The sequence below is a fragment of the Lutra lutra genome, chromosome 3, assembly GCF_902655055.1.
Source record: "Lutra lutra chromosome 3, mLutLut1.2, whole genome shotgun sequence".
NCBI classification, from domain to species: Eukaryota; Metazoa; Chordata; class Mammalia; order Carnivora; family Mustelidae; genus Lutra; species Lutra lutra.
Window position 1 is genome coordinate 41,377,355 of NC_062280.1, and position 21,901 is coordinate 41,399,255.

The window sequence follows — 21,901 nt, forward strand, 5'->3', positions numbered from 1 at the left end:
GGTGTAGTTGTCAGGTGCTCAAGTTTTAAGGCGCTTGGGTGTCTGTGGGTGCTTGGCTGGGCTTGAGGGAGAGTGGCTGGGCCAGGGTGCCTTGGCCCCACACTGACTCTGGTGCCTGGGTCTCTTCTCCAGTCGATCATATTTGATGAGGTGGACCTGACAGATGCCAGCGTGGCTGAATCCAGCACCAAGAACGTCAACAACAGTTTCACGGTAAGACTCTGGACCACACCTTTCTTGATTTCTCACCACATTTTGCTTTCCTTTTTAATCTGAACAAGTGTGTGAGAGCAGTTCAGACCGTTTTATTTTTTCTAATTGGAAGTCTTCCTGGCAAATTTTGAATTTAATGTTGAAAATAATAGAATGGTTGGAGAAAAACTAAGAATTTGGCACATGGAAGCTCAAAAGAACAAGAGGGTCCAAGTGAATTTTTTAACATGTTGTTTTTTAACATGTTTCTCTAACAGTTTTGCACAGAGGTTTGTTTTTTACGATTATTATAGAAAATTTGGAAAACACAGGAAACTATGTTGAAACAACTAAACAACCATAACTCAGCTACCTTAAAACAAATGCTGTTGATATTTTGGGTGTTTCTTTACTTTTAAACTGTTCCCCTCCCTACCCCCAAATTTATAGAAGTTACATTGTACTTTTTGTAAAAGTTCCAAATACCTAAAATCATGTGACCTCACCACCCAGAGGTAGCCATCTGCTTACTCTGGAGTGTTCATCTTTATTTATAAATACCTGTGCCTTCCCCCACATACACCATAAGATTATTATGATTCTTTTATTTTATACTAGTTTTTTTTCCTCTTGACAATTTATGTTGGGCATTTTTCCGTGTTGATTGATCAAAATGTTCCTCATATTTTAAAAATGGCTTTATAGATAGCATTTCTGGTAGGACTACAAGTTTGGCTTCGGGGGCCGACTTTAAAATCTGTATAGATGGTGGGGCGCCTGGGTGGCTCAGTGGGTTAAGCCTGTGCCTTTGGCTCAGGTCATGATCCCAGGGTCTTGGGATCGAGCCCCGCATCGGGCTCTCTGCTCAGCAGGGAGCCTGCTTCTTCCTCTCTCTCTGCTTGCCTCTCTGCCTACTTGTGATCTCTGTCAGATAAATAAATAAATAAAATCTTTAGAAAAAAAAAAAACTGTATAGATGGTTAAGTGTCTGCCTTCTGCTCAGGTCATGATCCCGGGGTCCTGGAATCGAGTCCTGCATGGGGCTCCCTGCTCAAAGGGGAGCCTGCTTCTCTCTCTCCCTCTGCCTGCTGCTCCCCCTGCTTATACTCTCATGTATTCTCTCTCTCTCTCTGGCAAATAAATAAAATCTTAAAAAAAAATCCTTATAAAGTATGACTCTAATGGCAGGAATGGAATATTTAGAAGCTTGTTTCTCTGTATTAAGCTAGCTAATCTAGAAGTAAAGTATGCTCCCTGATTTTTTTTTTTTAGTTCTTTTATAACTCAGTCAAAGTGGGTAATTTTCTTTTTACATCTAGGATCTGACGTTTGGGTTAGTGTTAGTTTCAGATACTTTCAGGTTTTATTTATTTATGGGCTGGTTATTGATGTTGCTGATTCGAATGGGATTTTCCTTCTTCCATTTAAACTTCTACTTGTTTTGATCTAACTAACTGCTTGGTTTTAGTTCATGGCTTATTGAATTATTCAGACTTCCCTGGTGGTCTTTCTTTTATTCTTCATTTTACTTAGAATATTTTTATTTTTACTCCATTAATTTTATTGTTTACTTACTGGCTGGGGAAAGACTTTTAAAACTGTAAATGGAAAAAAAAATAAAACTGTAAATGGATTATTCTGTGATTTGTGGCTTTTAGAGTTTTTAAATGGGAATAGGTATTTTATTGGGGTGTTTTTGAGCATTAATTTAGTTGATCATGTTGGTTTTGGGTATTTGTACATTTCCTAATAATAAATTGTTCTTGGTAATGTTAAGTTTTTCAACTTAATTTTGTGTTTAGAATATTCCTCTACTGTGTATGGTTGGAGATTTCCTTTGGGGTAGGAGGTAACTTGTGTTTTGATCTCAGAGTTAAACTAGCCCTATAAAATTCATTGAGTAACTTTCTGTAACTTTATGTGTTCTGGAACATCTATAGCTTTAGAATTGATTGTTTCTTGAAAATATGAGAGAACTTATTTTAAATTCTCTGTCATTAAGATTGTTCAGGGAGGGGGTGCCTGGGTGGCTCAGTTGGTTAAATGTGTGTCTTTGTCTTTGGCTCCGTTGGTCATTATCCCTGGGAGTAAGTCCCTGCTCAGTGGGGAGTCTGCTTCTCCCTCTATGGCTCCCTCTGCCTGGTGCTCCCCCTGCTTGTGGTCTCTCCCTGTCAAATAAATAAATAAAATCTTAAAAAAAAAACAACCTTAACAAATGAAGACTCTCTAGGGAGGTAAGGCTGTGGAAAAGGTTGAGCTTTTTTACCTCTTGACTCTATTTTTGTATTTTGCTTTCCCACTTATCCCACCTTTGAATTTAGTAGCATGTAGTATTTGCACTTTAAACCTCAGTGTCTCTGGTTATATCCTTTTCACGTTTCTAATTTTGTTTAGCTTTTGTTTTTCTTGTCAGATTTCTTACTCTCCATCCCTTTTGTTGTTTTTGTAAGAGAACCAGTTCTTGGATTATTGATCAGTTCCATTTTTCTGGTACCTAATTCAGTTTCTGCATCTTTGTTTATTCTCTTTTTTGCTTTTCACAACTTTTAAAAACAACTTACTGATTAGCTTATTCTTATTTCTGTTATGTGTGTGCATGTGTATATAATTAAATAGACAATAAGATTGTCTATATAATGAAAGTATGAGGGACTCTGAATTGAATTCTGAGTGCCTTTCTGTTCACATTCCAAAAGTTGTTTTTTTTCTCCCAGTAGAATTACTTTACTAATCATTCAAGTTATTAAAGAAAAATTTGAAGTGTATAAATATAAATAGGAAATTTAAAACCATCCATATTCCTATTACACAGAGATACCTGGTAATATATTTTGGTTGACATCATTCCACACACACTTTTTTTTTTTTAAATGTTTTCAATGTTCGGGGTACCTGGGTGGCTCAGTGGGTTAAAACCTCTGCCTTCGGCTCAGGTCATGATCTCAGGGTCCTGGGATCGAGCCCCACATCGGGCTCTCTGCTCAGCAGGGAGTCTGCTTCCCTTCCTCTCTCTCTGCCTGCCTCTCTGCCTACTTGTGATCTCTCTTTCAAATAAATAAATAAAATCTTTAAAAAAAATGTTTTCAATGTTCTTTCTTTAGTTAACAATGAGCTTTTCCTTTCATATATAGCCTTTAAAATCTTATTTACTAATGTTGCATAGTATTCCATCATATAAATGTGTAAGTTTATTTAACCGGACCTTATAGTGATGTTACTTTTTCCTATCATAAATAATATTGTGATATATACTTGTACACAGATCCTTTGGTGCATTTCCAATTATTTCTGTAAATTCCATTTGAGGTACAAAGTATGAACTTTTAAAAGGCTTTGGACAGGGACGCCTGAGTGGCTCAGTCGGTTAAGCCGCTGCCTTTGGCTCAGGTCATCATCCCAGGGTCCTGGGATCGAGTCCAGCATCGGGCTCCCTGCTCTCTCTGTCCACCTCTGCCTGCCACTCTGCCTGCCACTCTGCCTGCTTGTGCGCTTGCGCTCTCTCTTGCTCTCTCTCTCTCTCTCTCTCTGACAAATAAAAATAAAATCTTTAAAAAAAAAAAGGCTTTGGACAAATAAATGAAGTACTGAATATGTGTTACAACCTGTATGAGCCTTGAAAACATGATCCTGAGTGAAAGAAGCCAGACAACAAAGGCCACATCTTATGATTCCGTTGATACGAAATGCCACAATAGGCAAGCCTGTAGAGATGGAAAGTAGATTAGTGGCTGGGAGGGGCTGTGGAGGAAGGAGGAATGATTGCCCAAGGCACAGGATTTTTTTGAGGGGCTGACATAATGTTCTAGAATTAGATATAGGTGATGGTTGCACAACTTTGTGAGTGTGCTAAAAACCACTGAATTGTATACTTTAAAAGGGTGAATTGTGTGGGAATTGTTTCTCAGTAAAAATATTATGGAAGAAATAGGATGGTACTGTGCTTTTGGTACTGTATGAGTTAATACGGAGCTTTGTCAGCCTGATCTGAGAACGAACCCTGATTTATATATTGTCTCTATGGGAAAATGTGTTCCGAGTGCTAAACACTTGACTTCCAGATGTAGAGCCTGCCTGTGTTGGAGAGACCTTTGGAACTCAAGCTCTGTCAGGTAGTCATGGATAATTCCTAGCCTTCAAGGGCAGAGGCACCAATTCTTTCACATTTATTTTCCGTTTCATTAGTGCTTTAAAAACTGCCTTTTCATCTGAGGATGTGCTGAAAGGACCAGAGAAAGATTAATACTGAGGTTCCCCAGAAACATTCCAAGATAAGGAAGCTCATCCTATGAGTGATTCACGATGGCATATGGAATATGGAGATAAATGGAGAGAGCTTGCCGTCCACTTCCCCCCAGTCATGCATTGGTAGAGAGTCCTTCAGTTCTGCGGCTGTGGGTGATAGAAATATTTTCTATGCTTGAAATGAACACTTAACGATTATCCCTCTTTCTAACCCCCTGTGGTGTTTACCAGCTGAGTTCTGAACCGGTTGCGTACCATACGGCGAACTGCCCGAGTCTCTTTGCAGGTCTGCCTTCCATCGGCTGGGCCCTTGTGGACTTTGCTCAGAGTGCAGAATGAACAAATGGATTTGCCCAGAAGCTACTACATTTCCTGGGACATCTCATTTGGTTTCTAACTATTCCAGTTGTAATTTCCCAGTTTCACAATTTCGGCTAAAATTGCGTGCCTGATAAAAACAACTAGTCTGTGAAAGCTGCTATTATCAAGAATCAGTTAATGCTTGGGAACCTTTTGTATTTGGAGATGCAGGAGTAAATTTCCTCCACAGTGCAAAAGGTTCCATTTTTATTCCTCCTCCACATGGCCAGACAATTGTACTGTAAAGAAATTGGGACCTCTTGGACAAGAGACTTCTTGGAGATATTTGGGGAGAGGAGAAATTATTTAGATGGGCTGGGTGGAAGAGGTGGAACAAATGAGGCTTGTGTAACTAGACAGGTCCTCTTGTCTTCCTGTTCTTTAAGAATAAAGTGAAGCTAAAGACTTAAGGATTGCCTTCAGAGTCTTCATAGGTGGTGTGGTGGTAGTGGGAGCTTCCGGAAGATGGGAAGTAGAGCCGACAGTGTCCTCTGCCTGTGGGGCTGCCCCTCACAAGGCCAAAAAACAAAGTGGCATGAAGAGGAAAAGGGGATTTGCCAACTTAGATCCCAGCCTCTGTAATAACATGAAATTGTATGTTTTTGATGATTGAACATGTTAATCATAATGAAAACCTAAAGGCTTTTGATATCTCATTGCCCACTTGCCCTTAGAGCTTATGTCAATAGGACTTCATGAAAGTTCTTTTTTGTAAAGTTCTCTTTTTCAAAATTTTTATAAACACCACATGTTAACATTTTAGAGTATTCTTTGCCACTTGGCTAGTTTAAAAATGGTAATTTGTTTTGATTTGTTTCTTTGACTATCAAAGTGAGGTTGAACACTGGCCATTAAATTTCTCTTTTGATGAATTGATTTCTTCCTGTGCTTTCAGCTAGTTGGCACTGTATTTTTAGGGTTCAGAATTACTTCACTCATTTCACTTTCTGTCTAAATCTGCCCTCATTGGTTGTAATAGTTTTAGTGCTTTGTTTTTGTCCTTTTTTTTTTTTAAACTAGAGTTCATACACTAATAGTAGGCCTGATGTTACTGGGTTAAAAATGCTATTCATTTTTCCTTTATGCTTCTTTCCATTTTCTAACATGTTTTAAGATTATTTTTAGCTTTATGATAACAAAGTTACAGATTTGTGCTGAAGGTATATTTTGACTACTATAACAATCCAAAGGAGTTTGTCAAAGTAGAATTTCTGCTTTACTGGAACTTTATATATTTCAAATAAATTCTTAGATTGAAAAATGACTTCCATACCAAAAATACACAAGTGTAAGTAGAAGCTTGATGTTTAACAGCCACTCAGATCAAGTGATAGAACATCTCCAAGTCCAGAGAGGCTCCCTTCATGATTAACCTCCCCTCTCCAAATGTAACCACTTTCCTGACCTCCAACACTGTAGATTTTTATTTTATTTTTTTTTAATTTTTTAAAAGATTTTATTTATTTATTTGACAGAGAAAGATCACAAGTAGGCAGAGAGGCAGGCAGAGAGAGAGGAGGAAGCAGGCTCCCTGCTGAGCAGAGAGCCCGAGGCGGAATCCCATCCCCCGACCCCAAGATCACAACCCGAGCCAAAGGCAGAGGCTTTAACCCACTGAGCCACACAGGCACCCAACACTGTAGATTTTTAGTTTTGGGTGTTTTAGCTATTTGATATAAATGGCGTCATAATATATATTTTGTGTCTTTGTGATCTGTGTATTCCCTAATATCATGGCACTTGGGATTTTTCTAGTTGTATTGTTAATTGATTTCTAGCTTCATTCTACTACGATCCGAAAATATACTCTATGATTTTAATCCTTTGTAATTGTTGAGACTTTTATGACCTACCAGTTTTAATGTTCCATGTGCATTTGAACATAACTTAGATTCGGAGTTCCTATATGCATTTGAGTAGGACAAAGGTTTAGCTATTTTTCTCAAATATTTTATAACCTACTGATTTGTTTTTCTGCTTGTCCTATTATTAAAATTTGTTAAAATCTCGGGGTGGCAGGGTGGCTCAGTCGGTTAAGCATCTGCCCTCAGTTCAGGTCATGATCCCAGAGTCCTGGGATCAAGCCCCACATCCAGCTCCTTGCTCACTGGGGAGACTGCTTCTCCTCTCCCTCTGCCTGCTGCTCCCCCTGCTTGTGTTTCTGCTCTCTCTCTCTCTCTGTCAAATAAATAAATAAATAAAATCTTAAAAAAAAAGATTTATTAAAATGTCCTACTATGATTGTGGACTTACCTGTTTTTTGTTTTCATTCTGTTAGTTTTGCTTTATATATTTAGAGGGTTTTTAAAAAAATATTATTTATTTATTTATTTGACAGGCGGAGATCACTAGGCAGAGAGGCAGGCAGAAAGAGAGAGAGGAGGAAGCAGGCTCCCTGCTGAGTGGAGAGTGTGTTGCGGGGCTCGATCCCAGGACCCTGAGATCATGACCTGAGCTGAAAGCAGACACTTAACTGACTGAGCCACCCAGGAGTCCTTCTGAATTTGTTTTTCCCACCAGTCCTATGGTATTGCTAGAGCTCTTTTCAGCCTCTCAACCTCTTCGACTTAATGGGTGAATTGGCAATTCTTGATAGTTGAATTTTTTTCGGTATCATGTCACTCAGTGATACTTACAGGTATCTGACATCAAGATCACTTTTTATGTAAATATGAGAAATGTTAGATATCATTTATTTGAAGGGTAATATGTTTACCAAAGGGAGTCAGGTTTGGTCTTTGTCACAGTTTATAAATTTGTTGTTTAGGTCTTATGATCCTATTTTAAATTTACTTGATCTTCCAGAGATTGATGAAGAATTACTCTCTTTAGGATAATTATATTTGTCATTTTAATCTTATATTTGCAACACTTTTGCTTTCACCGTTTTTGAAGTTCTTTTATTTTTATTTTTTTAAACATTTTAAAAAATATTTATTTATTTGACAGAGACATGTCAAGAGAGGGAACAGAAGCAGGGGGAGGGCAGAGGGAGAAGCAGGCTTCCTGCTGAGCAGAGAGCCCAGTGTGGGGCTCTATCCCAGGACCCTGGGACCATGACCTGAGCTGATGGCAGACCATAATGATGGAGCCACCCAGGTGCTTCTATTTTTGTTTTTATTTTTTAAGATTTTATTTATTTGAGGGAGAGAATGAGTGAGAGAGAGAGAGGGCATAAGCAGCGGGTTGGGGCAGACGGAGAGGGACAAGCAGATTCTCTGCTGAGCAGGGAGACCGACCCAGGGCTCAATCCCAGGATGCTGGTATTGTGACGTGAGCCAAACACAGATGCTTAATTGACTGAGCCACCCAGGTGCCCTTTTGAAGCTCTTTTAGGCACATAAATTTTTTTTTTTTGAAAGATTTTATTTTTTTACTTATTTGAGAGAGAGTGAGAGAGCATGAGTGGGGGTGGGGGGCAGAAGGGGAGGGAGAACCAGGCTCCCGCCGAGCAGGGAACCCCACTTGGGGCTCGATCCCTGAACTCGGGGATCATGACCTGAGCTGAAGGCAGACGCTTCACTGCTTCACTGACTGAGCCACCCAGGTGCCCAAACACAGAAATGTTAATACCTTCATTACTGAGTAATTATTTGTCAATAAGGTAACATCTTTTTTACACTGAACAGTCTTTGCTATTAACTGTACTCTGTCTGATACTAATATTGCTCTATTTCTTGGTTCAGAATTTGGTAATATGTCTTCCACCCTCACTTTTATCTTCAGTTTTTCTTTGCTATTTTAGATTTAATTCTTGTAAATAATATATTGTTAGAAGTTGTTTTTCCTCAATCTGGAGCGGTTTATAACAGTGAACTTGAGACATTTTCTGCTTGTCAGGGTTTTGCACATTTGACTCCTGTGTTTAGTGGCTGACTGTTGTGCTATCTTGATTGAATGCTTTCTCGGTATCTCTCTTCTGTTTTGTATTTTTGCGAGTGGTATATGCACCATTTATTTATATTTGGTAGTGATTTGAATTTAAAAATTCCTATAAAAATACATTCACAATTTACAAATTTTCTTATGTTGTATCTGCTTATAGCTAGCGCACGTGGTGATGTCCTTTTTCAGTGAAGTTGTGTACTTCACGGGGTGTTCAGCCACGTAGAACATGCTGCTTGCTGCTTTCTTTCACCAACCGTCGTTGTTCGCATGACACTAATGAAAGTGAGAAAGCGCTGAAGAACAAAGAAGAAAAATGATGTAGAATGTTGTTCCTTCTGCAAAGGAAACAAAATATGTTTGTTTGTTTGTTTTTAAAGACTCCTTGCTGAGCTAGGAGCCTGATGTGGGGCTGGATCCTAGGACCTGGAATCATGACCTGAACTGAAGGCAGACGCCCAACCATCTGAGCCACCCAGGAGCCCCAAAATAGAGTGTTTTTTTTTTTATTAGATAACTCTAGCAGCACAGTGTTTCCTAGTGTTGGTGTTGGAGGGGAGGCCTCTGAAGCCAGCCTTGCTGTTGTTATCATCTTTGTAGATAACCCGTACATTTCTTCCTTGTTCTTTTTTTCTTTTTCTTTTTTAAGCAGGCTCCATGCCCAGTGTGGAGCCCAGCATGGAATCAAGACCTGAGCTGAGATCCAGAGTTGGGCGCTTAACGAACTAAGCCCCCTAGTGCCCCTGTACATTTCTGCTTGAAATCTCGTGGGACTGTTTTTCTCGTGTGATAATTGGATTTGGTTACTAATTTGTCTGGTATATAGTAAATCTTCTGTCTTCCAGACTTGGTTTTGGTTTTCCAAATTTGAAAAAGGTTTTTTTTTCCTCGTATTTTCTGTATAATTCTGTTTGTGTGCTTTGTCTTATTCTTTGGGAACCTTGTTGTTTATTCATATATTGATTCAGCAGCGTGTGCCTTTTGTGAGCTTGCCCAGGGCCCAGCACTGTGCTCAGTGGTCACCTGTCATTGGTGAGCAGAGATGGAGAGGGGCTCTTCATCAAGCCGGCATTCTTCTGGGGGCTTAGTGAAGCACACACCGAGAGGTTACAGGCTGAAATAGGTTACAGGGAAGGAAGGCTATGTGGGGCATCATAAGGAGGACCCCCCCACCACTAGTATTAGGGTGGAGTCAGGAGGATTGCCCCTGAGGAAGTAATGTTTTGTTTTTTTAAGATTTTATTTATTTATTTGACAGATCACAAGTAGGCAGAGAGGCAGGCAGAGAGAGAGTGGGAGGCAGGCTTCCTGCTGAGCAGAGAGCCCGATGCGGGGCTCGATTCCAGGACCCTGGGATCATGACCCGAGCCGAAGGCAGAGGTTTTAACCCACTGAGCCACCCAGGCACCCCAGGAGGTAATGTTTTAACTGAGATGTAAAGACTGGTTAGTCTTCATTGAAGGAAGTGTGTGCAAGTGTGTGAGTGTGTCTGTATGTGTCATGCCTCTAGGCATCCTAGAATGGGCCAAGTCCAGGGACCAGTGTGTGCAAAGGCCTTGTGGTGGAGGATACAGTGTAGACTGTGGGAAGAAGCAGAAGAAAGGCTGTGTGGCTGGCTGAGGCCAGAAGGAAACAGAGACCATAGCGGGGCCCTGGGAAGGGCTTGGGACTTAGTCCTTCAACCCGTAATACCATCAAATAGTTCTTTTGGGTGAAATTCCCAGATTTGCAGTGAGAACGTTTTACTCCAGTTGCACTGTGGAGGGTGAACTGGAGGAGGAAGGGGAAAGGATGGAGATTGTGTAGGATGTGGGGCAGGGGGGAGACCACAGCCCTCACTAAGAGAGGGTGGCTCTCGTTCTGAGTGGAGGGGATGGCGGGTGGGCAGTGGACAGAGGGTGCATCATCGCAGCCAGAATGGAGGCAGAAGAAGGTGTCGGGTTCCCCCTAGCACAGCGGCTGGTCAGGCAGTTTAGAGTCCTGGGGCCAGGGAGTTGTAGGGGGAGGGTTCTGGATCTTCCGTGCTTGTCACAGTCTTTTGCGTCATTTTAATTTGTTTTTCTCAAATTCTACTTATGAAAGTTTTAATTTTGTTTCCTGTTGCATTTACTTGTGATTTTTACCACCAGCTAGCATCGCTTTCATGTTCTTTTTAGTTTGTTTTTATCCTGGCTAACTCTTGGTTGATAGAGCGGTATTTTAAAAGTGCTTTCTGTTTAATGTAGTCATTTTCTGCTTCAGAGAAAGATTTTCCATGTTTTTTTGGGATTCCAAATGTTCTCATTGACTTGGATATTCCCCCCGGCCTGAGCTATTCATCTTTGAGCTCTCCATAGTGGTTCTACAGCTTCCCATCCTGCATGGACTTCGCTTACAGCCTTCCCGAGGCAGCCGGGAGCTCAAGAGCCTTCTGGGCATCGGAGGGCTGTCAGCGTGTAGGGCTTTTACCTTGTTCCTCCAAGTTTGTGTTTTCATCATTTTCCATTTTTGTCCTATTTTAATAGAGCTGTGATGACATTTCATCACCTCCTTTAATGTTACTCAGTGTCAAAATGTGGCAAGAACAAGTTGAGGTAGTGGAGCACAGCACAGCTGTGTTCTCATGCCGCCACCCAGCCGGTCCTCTGAGTCCCTTCGGTTTTCTTTGTCCCCATGCTGCAGTGTGTGCTGCGTGAGAGCAAGGTTTTTGTTTGTTTTGCTCACTGCTTCGCCCAAGAGCCAGCACACAGTGTTTATCAAGGAGAGACTTGATTGCTACTGATTCAGGATGACTTGGGCCCCGTTCCCCTGGCTCCTGTCCCTCGGCAGAGCGCTTCCAGCGGGCCGCACTCTGGGTTGCCATGCATGGCTCCCCTCCTGCAGCCTGTGGCCCTGGGGGCCAGGCCGAGCAGCCACAGAAGCAGCAGGCTGGGGAGCAAGCAGCTCTGGGCTGCAGTGAGGCCAGGTGTCAGGGACAAGAGGCTCAGAGGCCTGAGGCTGAGAGGGAGCTGTGGCCAGCACGGCGAGTGCCCCGGGGTAGAAGTGGTTCTTGCCGGAATGGCAGAGCGTGCAAGGGCAGTGAGATGGACGGAGGTCAGAGGTGAAGTGTTTTCCAGGCTGTGTGGAGTTGGGACTTTTTTGCCATGGGTACTGGGATGCCATCCAGATTTTGAAAGTTGTTTTTGTTACAAGCATGGCTGTTGTGGAAGACTCAATCTTCCAGGAGGGGTGGCCAGAATGGGTGTGGGGAGGGCTGTGGCCCGGTGGGAGGTGTGGAAGCCTCAGTGGAGCCACAGTGGTTGACAGGGGTCTGGATGGAGAGCACAGCTGCAGCACTTTGGTTAAACACCTCTCTTAGCAGTGTCGGTCCTTGTCTTACGTGACTGGGGAATTTAGTAGGGTGCTGAAGATAAATGGGGTTTTGAGCAGTTGGGTGATTATTGCCTTCCAGAAGGCAGCTCTGCATAAGGCCCCACGGTCACCTGATATGCGCAGGGCCAGACTCAGGGGGCTCTGGACACCCTCCCTTTCTTTACCAGGGCACATCGCTGGCCCTTCCGGTTCCCAGAAATTTCACCCCAGAGACTGACTTCAGGGTTGCTAGTGTCAGAGGCACTGTCCCTTTTGAGGGAAGCAGAATCAGCTGAATTGAATTTAGCGAAGATTTTTCTAAATTAAGTAGGACAAGGGGACTTCTCATTGGAGGGGGACACAGGTGCAGCAGATGGACAGCGGGAAGCAGGAAAAGGGCCACCTGCAGACAGGTGTGGGCTGAGTACTGGCCCATGTCCCTCGGATGGCAGGGAGCCTGGAGCAGGCAGGGGATTGCGAGGCATTTCCACCCACGTTTCCTGGGAGAGGATGGTGCCTTTCTGGAAGTTTTGCTGCCTGGAGTCCTTCGCCCCAGTCAGGGATGTCACCTGCTGTCACGGTGTCATGTGCTTGTGCCCTCGGGGTTTGTCTGAGCCCCCTTCCTCCCAACTCCTTGGGCAGTGGTGGTGGCGCAGGTGGGACCTTGGCCCTGGGACCAGCAGCTGGCTCTGGTTTTGTCGAGGCACACATCCGATTCCCCGTGCTGGTGGGTGGGTCTCTATTTGGGATCCCTCTCGTGGGGCTCTGGGTCTCCCCTGAGCAGCCAGAGGGCAGGGACGGAGGCTTTCAGTGCTGTGAGAAAGCCAGTGCTGTGAGTGAACAGGGGCCTGAGGGAAGGACAGTGCTGTGTCAGGCCGTTTGTGTGTTAGAGACTCATGCTGGAATATGCTCAGTTATTTTTATTTCATTTGTGGGAGAAATTATGTGCTATGTGGTATTTCCTTGCTTTGGTTTTCCCAGAGGAAGGAGGGCCTCTGTCTTTGAGTGTCCAGAATCTGCATTTCCTCAAATGTAAGGACCTAGGTGATAGGACTGGGTTACGTTCCTTTCTTTACTGTTGAACATACCCCCCTTGAGCCCTCGTGCTGTGCCAGTGCTCAGGGGCAAGGACTGGGAGGTCCAGCCATGAATCCCAGCTCAGCCTGTTGCTAGCTGAGTGGCCTTGGGCAAGTCATTAGAGTACTCTGAGCCTCAGTTTCCTCATCTGAGAAATGGGGGATAGTGATAGTACCTACTATGGGATCATTGGGAGGATTAAATGAGTTAATACACAGTAGGCATGATGTAAGTGTTTGCTGCTATTAACAGTATGATTATAGGCATTCACTGCCTATCTGTTCAATGGGGGAATTGAAAGCAGTAATACAAATTAATTTATGATGTCATATGGTACTTAGACATTTTTCTTTTAGTTTGGTTTACTTATGTTTCTTAAGTGAAATGTTTCATACATTCTGTGTTTGCTGAATAATAACTTCTCATTAAAATCACTGTGGATGGGCGCCTGATTGGCTCAGTGGGTTAAAGCCTCTGCCTTTGGCTCAGGTTATGATCCCAGGGTCCTGGGATCGAGTCCCGCATCGGGCTCTCTGTCAGCAGGGAGCCTGCTTCCCCCTCTCTCTGCCTGCCTCTCTGCCTACTTGTGATCTCCCTCTGTCAGATAAATAAATAAAATCTTAAAAAAAAAAAGTCACCATGGATTGGGACACCTGGGTGGCTCAGTCAGTTAAGCCGCTGCCTTTGGCTCAGGTCACGATCCCAGGGTCCTGGGATCGAGTCCTGCATCGGACTCCTTGCTTGGCAGGGAGCCTGCTTCTCTCTCTGCCTCTGCTTTTTACTCTGCCTGCTTGTGTGTGTGCGTGCGTGTGCGCACTCTCTCTTTCTCTCTTTCTGACAAATAAATAAGTAAAATTTAAAAAAAAATCACGATGGGTTATGCCGGACTTCACTGGACCTAAAGCAGTCTGACTGTTTTACCCTTATCCCTGGGGTCCTGCAGCAACTGCACTTGAGTCGGACCTTGAAGAGGAAAGAAGTTTGACTGGAATATACCTGAAATATAAAACCATTAAAAAGAGTCACATTCTGTCCATTTCTAAAAGCGATTATAAATCATTGAGGGGCACTTCGGTTCTTATCTTCTACGGTCCAGGGGACCTGGCGTTCCCTAGCTGTCCCAGCCTCTTACCCCACCACGGACCTGCTCTATGTAGAGTACAAACCCCTCGTGCACAGGTCACCCTGGTCTTGGTGGGGCACCTCAGATCTGAAGGCCCTTTCCCCAAGTTCCCTCCGTAGACCCTGCCCATCCCTCAAAAGTCAGGTGAAAACTCTCCCTTGTAGGATATTCCTGTTCAGACCACGGTCAGAAGGGAATGCGCTGCTGTCTTTTGCTCCCTCAGGGCAGTGGTTCTCAAACTTATCTGTGTCTGGGCACCCTTGGGGGACAAAAAAAGTTCCTGGCACCATCCCCAGAGATTCTGATGCTGACTTGTAAATGGGTGATTTCTTAGAACTTTCCATGATTTTGAGGTGTAGCCACGTTTGGGGCCCACACTCATGTGATGCCAAAGGAGCACAGGCTCCTTAGTAATCTGTGCACGCTCTTGGTCACACCTTCGTAGGTCTTGACTTGAGGCCAGGGATTCTCTTTGAAGCTGCTGTCCCCAGTGCAGGATACACACGGCCTGTGCCAGCTAGTGTGAGCCAGGAAGTAGGTTTTGTTGCTTCTTTCTGTTCAGAGAGGATATGGAATTGTTTCTTCTTTGTGAAGTCCCACGGAACAAACGTCCATCACTGCAGACGATTCTGTGGGTCAGGCCCCTTCTTGCTGCTGTTATCCTCTTACAAATGCCTTGAGTACTGGGCCGGGGAGCTTCCTGGGATCTGTGTGTCTCTGAAATCTGGTGAGCAGCTTTGGGTCGGGCCGGTTCCTTTGCTGTTTGTGTATGTGTCTTTGTGCGTGTCCATGCACGCACGCATGTGCCTGCGTGCGTTTCTAGCAAGTTTGATGGTTTGAAAACGTCTTGTTTACCCCTGGAGAATACAGGAGTAATTCGGCAACAGCATGGTCTTACCTTGGCACTCTGATTTCTGAAGTTGAACAAGACCATTTGGAAAACATGCATGGTTTGGAAAGACTTGTTTTTCCTTCTTTCAGCTGTCCATTGTGGTGCCTGAGGGCAGACAGAGTGGACAAACACGTTCCCAGTGCTCGGGTACTTCTCCGAGGCTGTTAGACATGAAAAGAGGTAATTATGGTGACCTGTGACAAGTGTAGCAGAAGCAGGTAAAGAACACGGTGGGAGCACGGAGACGGAAGCAGCTGTGCGGGCCTGGGGGCTGCATGTGGCCACTGAGAAGGGACATGGGAATGGGCTCTGGGGCGGAGTCTGGGAGCGTCCCAGGACTGCAGCTGTGTGGAGGGCAGCTTATCCATTTATTGTGTAGAGTGTGTACGTGGAAATAATGATTTAGAGGAGACTTAAAGGGATTGGGGGAGAAAAGGTCACAGTAGCTCAGCAGCTGCTTTCTATCTTCCGGTCCCCTTTAGTCCTGTCAGAGGTGTGTGGTACATTTCACATGTCATACATATAGCAGTATGTGTATAGATCGTCTACAACGATCACTTTTATAGGTGGAGATATTTCATTTGTAGGTCTGGCAGAGTTGATTGGTTTACCCTTATTTCCTCACTCCTGCAGCATTAGGGACTTAAAATGCTCTCAGTTTTTCCTGTTTGGAGATACTGCTAGATCCAGTGTCAGACCACAGTGGGGGACATCTGGGAAGATGGGTGTGGCCCCCCTGCAGAGCAGCCTCTGTGCTGAGCCCCGGTCCAAGAGAGGGTGCCACTGTCCTGGAGAGGGCAGCCTGCCTGTGCTCTGTCTTGTGTCCTTTTTCACTGCTCTTGCCTGCCCTCGAGGTTGAATCAGGTTTGGTTCTGGTTTATAGCTTCATCAGCTTCTGTTTACCTGAGTTTGAATGGATCATGATTGGAACTGTAATGTATGCTACGTCTCCAGAATCTTATGTCCCCAGAATCTCGGGCGAGCGTGTCACATACCTGTGATCAAGGAGGGAAGGCTAGGCCGGGTTTGTTGATGAGGAGGCAGGCCGATGAGGGAAACTGGGCGGAGGTGGCTGAGCTGGCTGAGGAAGAAAGGAGAGCAGGGGGGTGGGCTGGAGAAGGGCAATAGGGGAGTCTACACAAATGCTGGTGTGAGGGCTGGCAGGGGTTGGAGGGAATGGAAGGAGCAGGGGCAGAAGGCAGAAAACCAGAAGTGAGTGCCTGTTGGCATCATATAAGAACAAAGGGAAGGAGAGGCCCTATCAGATACATTTAAATTTATTTAAATTAAAATTCAATTTTAGGAAGATGGATTGGCCAAGTTAGGGGGATTGACAATAAAGAGGGTTTTCAGGATAACCTGGGTCCACGGCACAAAAAAGATGTGCCCATATTTCAGTATAATTTCCTATAAATTGAGAATTATATTCTCCTTTGGAATATACATGTTTGGGGGGCTGCTTCTGCCAAATGCCATTCTGAAATCTCACCCAACTTCCCCAAAGTAGGATGTGGCACCTCTGCTTAGCTGTGTGTCTACACCATGTGGCTTAATGGGGCAGGGATCGATCGAGCAGACTTTGCTCCTGGCACCCATTGCCCTGAAATGACTGTGTCAGAATGACCAGGTCATTCAAAGCAAGGAGTGATTTGTTGTGTCTGTATGTGGGAAAACTTCCTTTTCCCCAAGGAATATTGTTGAACTATTTAATGGTATCCAGAGGTTTTACAAGGTCTGGTATAAGGTGGTTTTCTTTGTTAGCTGCGTGGCTCTGTTTCCTCATCTGTGAAAAGGTAATAGCTTCTCATAGGTCATCGGGTTGGCAGAAAAGTGCTCTCTGAAGTTTTCCTGGTGTTCTTTTTTTTTTTTTTAAGATTTTAAAAATTTATTTGACACAGAGATCACAAGCAGAGCAGCAGGCAGAGAGAGGGGGAAGTAGGCTCCCCGCTGAGCAGAGATCTGATGTGGGCCTCCATCCCAGGACCTTGAGATCATGACCTGAGCTGAAGGCAGAGGCTTAACCCACAGGCTACCCAGGCACCCCAATTTTCCTGGTTTTTATATATACCATCAGTCATCAGTGATTTTAGGATAGCAATAGAGTTCAACTTGCCACACTTAGCAGTTATTTTGATTTAAAGGAATTTCAAAGGATTTCAGATGAGGTCCAGAGAATATAGAAAAATAGCACGTGCAGCCGAAGAGTAGGTATCAGGAGAGTTACTCTCCTTAGAGCTATTGGGCAATAACTAGTAAAAACAAGAGAAAAAGTTTGGTTTTTCTTTACCTTTTACTTCTCCTGTTTTTAGTTTTTATTGTTCAATAACTCTAAATAAAAAAGAAGCTATATAATGGATTTAAGTAATATTTTTAGTTGTTTTTAATCTCATCTGTTTGACATTCGTGTTTGTTGAATGAATGAAAGTTCCTTAGTAGAACTCTATAGGGTAGAACCCTGGACCTGACTTACTCAACTGTTTCCAGCAGACGTCAGCCTGTGAGGTGGCCAGGGCTGTTCCTTCGGTGAAGAATCATGACCTTTATCCAGATTTCAGCATCAGTTTTCCTTCTCAACTTGTTTGGAGCTCAGATATTTCCTGGGCAAAACCTCTGCAACCAGTCACTTTGGCTTAGAGAGAGGAAAAGCTATATATAAAATTGGCAGATTTCCTTCATGGAAACTCTTCCCAATTTCTGTGACTGCAGCCTGGAGCTCGGGTGGGGAAAGTCATAGTCGTGGGTTGAGGGTGTCCCAAGAGGCCTCTGAAGCTAGAAGACCTGCCAGACGGGAAGCCCCATGTATTTAGGACAGCAGCTCCTACCGCCTGGGCTCACTGCCATGAGCAGGCCTACCATGGTTCCTGCTCAAGTGATGGGCTCCAGGAGAATTGACCTCACGTCCTGGCTGTGCCAGCTGTCAGCTGTGGGACCTCCACTGCTTAACACCTGTCGTTTCATCTTCCCATCGGCAGAGTTGGGGCTGTACTACCTCACCTGTGGTGGTGGGGGAAAGAGCCTAGCATGTAGTAGGTGCTTAGTGAATTAGAGGCTGTGATTGATGAAACACCCTTTGGACAGGGGTGCAGGACCAGGAGAGCAGCTGCAGGAGGAAATGAATCCAGTGAATTCCTTGCTTCATAATCTACTCTGTGTTCTCAGTTTCAAGAAGCAGGAAGAAGCAGGCTTTGAGCCAAGTTGGTAGTGTGTGTTTGCTAAGTGTGGGGTTTTGCTGAAGGCAGCACCTGCCTCTGGGTCCTAAGAGCCAGGTACGCCACACGAGGACTTAGGATTCAATTCTTATGGTTGTTCCAAGCAGGTAGAGGGGAGGGGACTCTGTTTTCTTCTGGCAGCCTTTTGGTGAGTGCTGGGGCCAGTGGTGGGTGTCTGTTAAGTGTATTTAGGATTGGGGGTGGGGGAGGACTCTGCCACTTGTCTGGGCTGTGTGGTGTTACCAAGGAGGAGTTGCACTTATAAAATCTAGGCCATTTTCACTATACGTGTGTGTGTGTGTGTGTGTATGAATTGTTAACACTTCTAATTGTTTTTATTTACAAATAATAGAACAAACAAAAACCAAAATGAACAGTTGAGAGACTGTAGTTTGACTTAGGGTGTCTAGGAAATTAATAACGTTAGCTCTCCTTTACCTAGTATTCTTTGGTACGTGTGCCAGGGATATGACTGCGCCAAGTCCTGTCTGGCTTTTTTCCTTGAAACTTAGGAAAATGATATCATTCTATAGAATATTATGTTTAAAAAACCCTACTTTCCTGTCCCAGAATAACCTGACATTTCAGAGTAGGTAGAGTAGGGAGTAGGAGGTTTTTATTTCCTTGAAACAACTTCTTATCAAATTAAGATAATTCCCCTGCTCTGTGCCAGGGAGGCTGCTGTTTATTGACTCACTACTCTCCCCCCTCCTCCATAGCAGAAGCACCTGCTCTGAAATGTAAACTCAGAAATGAAACATGTGATCTCCCACTCCCCCCCCCCTTTTTTTTTTTTTAAGTCAGGAGGACTGTAGGAGCTGCTCTACCAGTTCTGTACAGGGTATCTAGCTAACCCTCCAGACCTTAGCCTGGGGTTGAGGAGCTCATGGGAGGCTGGGAACGCCGCCCGCACAGGGCTTTTCAGGCCCTACCCAGGCTGGCTTCTGTCCCCGCTGGACTGTTTTTTTTTTTTTTTTTTTTTTTTTTTTAAAGTAGGCTTGATGGCCAACATGGGGCTGGAACCCAGGACTGTGAGAGCACATGCTCCACTGACTTAGCCAACCAGGCGCCCCCTGCTGGACTTAGACGTGTCATGTGCTCTCCTCACTGTTGCCTGATGTTCACTGGCTGCAAAAGTTCAAAGATGGTGGATCAGAGTAATCGCACATTTGGAGAATAGTTAGGAGTGGGGTTGGTCCCCACCCCATCCGTGGCTTCTGTCCTGCCCCTGGCACTGAAGACCAGGACCACTTCCATGACTGGAAGGCAGGGGTCCAGGCATAGCTGCTCCTCCAGGGCACTGCCAGCTCTGGCTCTCTCTGTCTTCTGAGGAATGAATGCTGTGGTTTGCTTTATGCAGTAAGTATCTAATCACACTGAGGATTAGACTGGGTGTTTGTTGTTCCCAGAGCCGTAAATGCTGCTTTGTCCAGGGCGCTGCCAGTTCACACACCCTGTTGTAGATGAGATAACACCGTTAATTATTTTTAGCACCCACTTTGACTTGCAGAAATTTCCTGGCTTGGGTGATAAAACTATATGGTTGCTCTAGTCATTCAGAGGAAGGTTCACCCTGTCCTTTAAAGAATACTGCAGTGCACCAAGGTATGTTAACATTATTTTTATAACTTAGTTGAAGTGGAACTGCCGTACAATGAGCTGTGCTGTTTCAAGTGCAGGGATTGAGGAGCTGCCCCACCCCTGCCCCACTGAAACTGTCACCAGACAGGGCAACTAACATTTCCATCCCCTCTGAGAGTTTCCTCGTGATCTATCCTTTCTCTGCCCCCTTCTCAGGCAAATATGGATCTGTTTTCTGTCTTTAACATTATTTTGCTTTTTTAGAATCCTGTATAAATGGAATAATTCAATGTAAATTGAATAATCATTGAATATAAGTTGAAAGTATGTCCCCCTTTTTATGGCATCTTTGGCTCAGTATAAGGATTTTGAAATTTTCCACATTGGGTATGTCAACAGTGTGTTCTTTTCCCCCAATTTGTTGATCCGTTTACCTATTGGTGGGCATTTGAGCAATTTCCAACTTTGAGCTACTGCAAATAAAGCTGACGTGAACATATGTATACAACAAGTGTTTGTGTGGACATAATGTTTCCATGTCCCGTGGTAAATACCTAGGAGAATTGCTGGGTCATATAGTAGGTGTGCCCTTAGCTCTGTAAGAGACTGCTCAGCTGTTTTCCAGAGTGCCTGGGATTTCACATGGCCTTCTGCAGTGCAGGGCATTCCGGTGGCTCTGCATCCTCGCCAGCACCTGCTAGTGTCAGTCTTCTAGCTAACGTGTCCTCATAGATCTGTAGTAATGTCTCATGGTGCTTTTCATTTCCACTTCCCTGATAACAAATCATGTCACCATCTTTCCATGTGCTTCTTGGCCATTTGTTTGTGTTATTTTGTGAAGTGTATGGTAGAATCATTTGTCCATTTTTGGACTGAATTGAGTTGTGAGATTTTTTTTAAAATTATTATACTACTTATTATTGGGTTGTAAGATTTCTTTATGTATTCTGGATATAAGTTCTTTGTGTCACGTTATGTGTTAGGAATGTTTCTCCCAATCTGTGGCTTGCCTTTTTTGTGCATGGCATCTTTAGAACAGAGTCATTCTTTTTGGTGAAATTGAATTCATTAGTTTTTTTCTTTATGGTTTGTACTTCTTGTTTTTCAATCCAAGAAACCTTTTTCTGCTTCAGTATTGCAAAGGATTTTTTACTAGAAGTTAGATTTATAACTAATGTACAGTTAATTTTGTGTGTAATGTGAGGTAAGAGTTGATGTTCATTTTTTCCCTTATGGATGTTCAGTTTTTCCGGCAGCATTGTTGAAGAGACGTTTCTTTTCTCATCAGTCACCTTGGCACCTTTGCTACAAGTCAATTGACCATGTGTTTGTGAATCTGTTTCCTGACTTTCTGTCCTGTTCCATCAATTTATATAGCTCTAATCTTACCCCAAGACCACACTTTGATTATTATAACTTCACAGTAGGTGTTGAACTCAGGGTAAGTCCTCTAACGTATTTTTTCCCCCCGAAAATATTATTTATTTATTTCTCAGAGAGAGAGAGGAAGAGAAAGAGAGCACAGGTAGTGGGAACATCTGGCAAAGGGAGAAGCAGGCTCCTTGCTGAGCAGGGAGCCTAATGCGGGGCTCCATTCCAGGACCCTGATGCCGTGAGCTGAGCCAGAGGCACACGCTCAGTTGACTGAGCCACCCAGGTATCCTGCAAGTCCTCTAACTTTTGTTCTTAAAATTGCTTTGGTTATTTCTGAGCCCTTTCCATTTTCATATAATTTTTTTAAATAGTCAATTTCTACAAAATAAGCTTGCTGGAATTTTTTTTTTCTGAAGATTTTATTTTTAAGTAATCTTTACACCCAATGTGGGGCTTGAACTCAGGACGCTGAATTCAAGGTATTCCAGCCTGCTGGAATCCTGATTGAAGTTGCATCAAACCTGTAAATCATTTTGGGAAGAATCAATACCTTAGTGACATTGAATTTTCCCATGAATGTAATATAACTCTGTACTTATTTAGGTCTTTAATTTCTCTCAGTAGAGTTTTGTGGTT

The 21,901-nt window shown here is 43.7% G+C and overlaps 1 protein-coding gene across 2 annotated transcripts in view; it reads left to right on the forward strand.

Annotated features, from left to right (window-relative positions):
• The window catches only part of DGKD (diacylglycerol kinase delta), a 127,911-nt gene that overhangs the window by 35,650 nt on the left and 70,360 nt on the right, over positions 1–21,901 (forward strand). For both annotated transcript variants that reach the window (XM_047721413.1, XM_047721414.1), the window contains exon 3: positions 133–213. In XM_047721413.1, the coding sequence (XP_047577369.1) occupies positions 133–213 (81 nt within the window). The remainder of the gene's footprint in view (positions 1–132; positions 214–21,901) is intronic.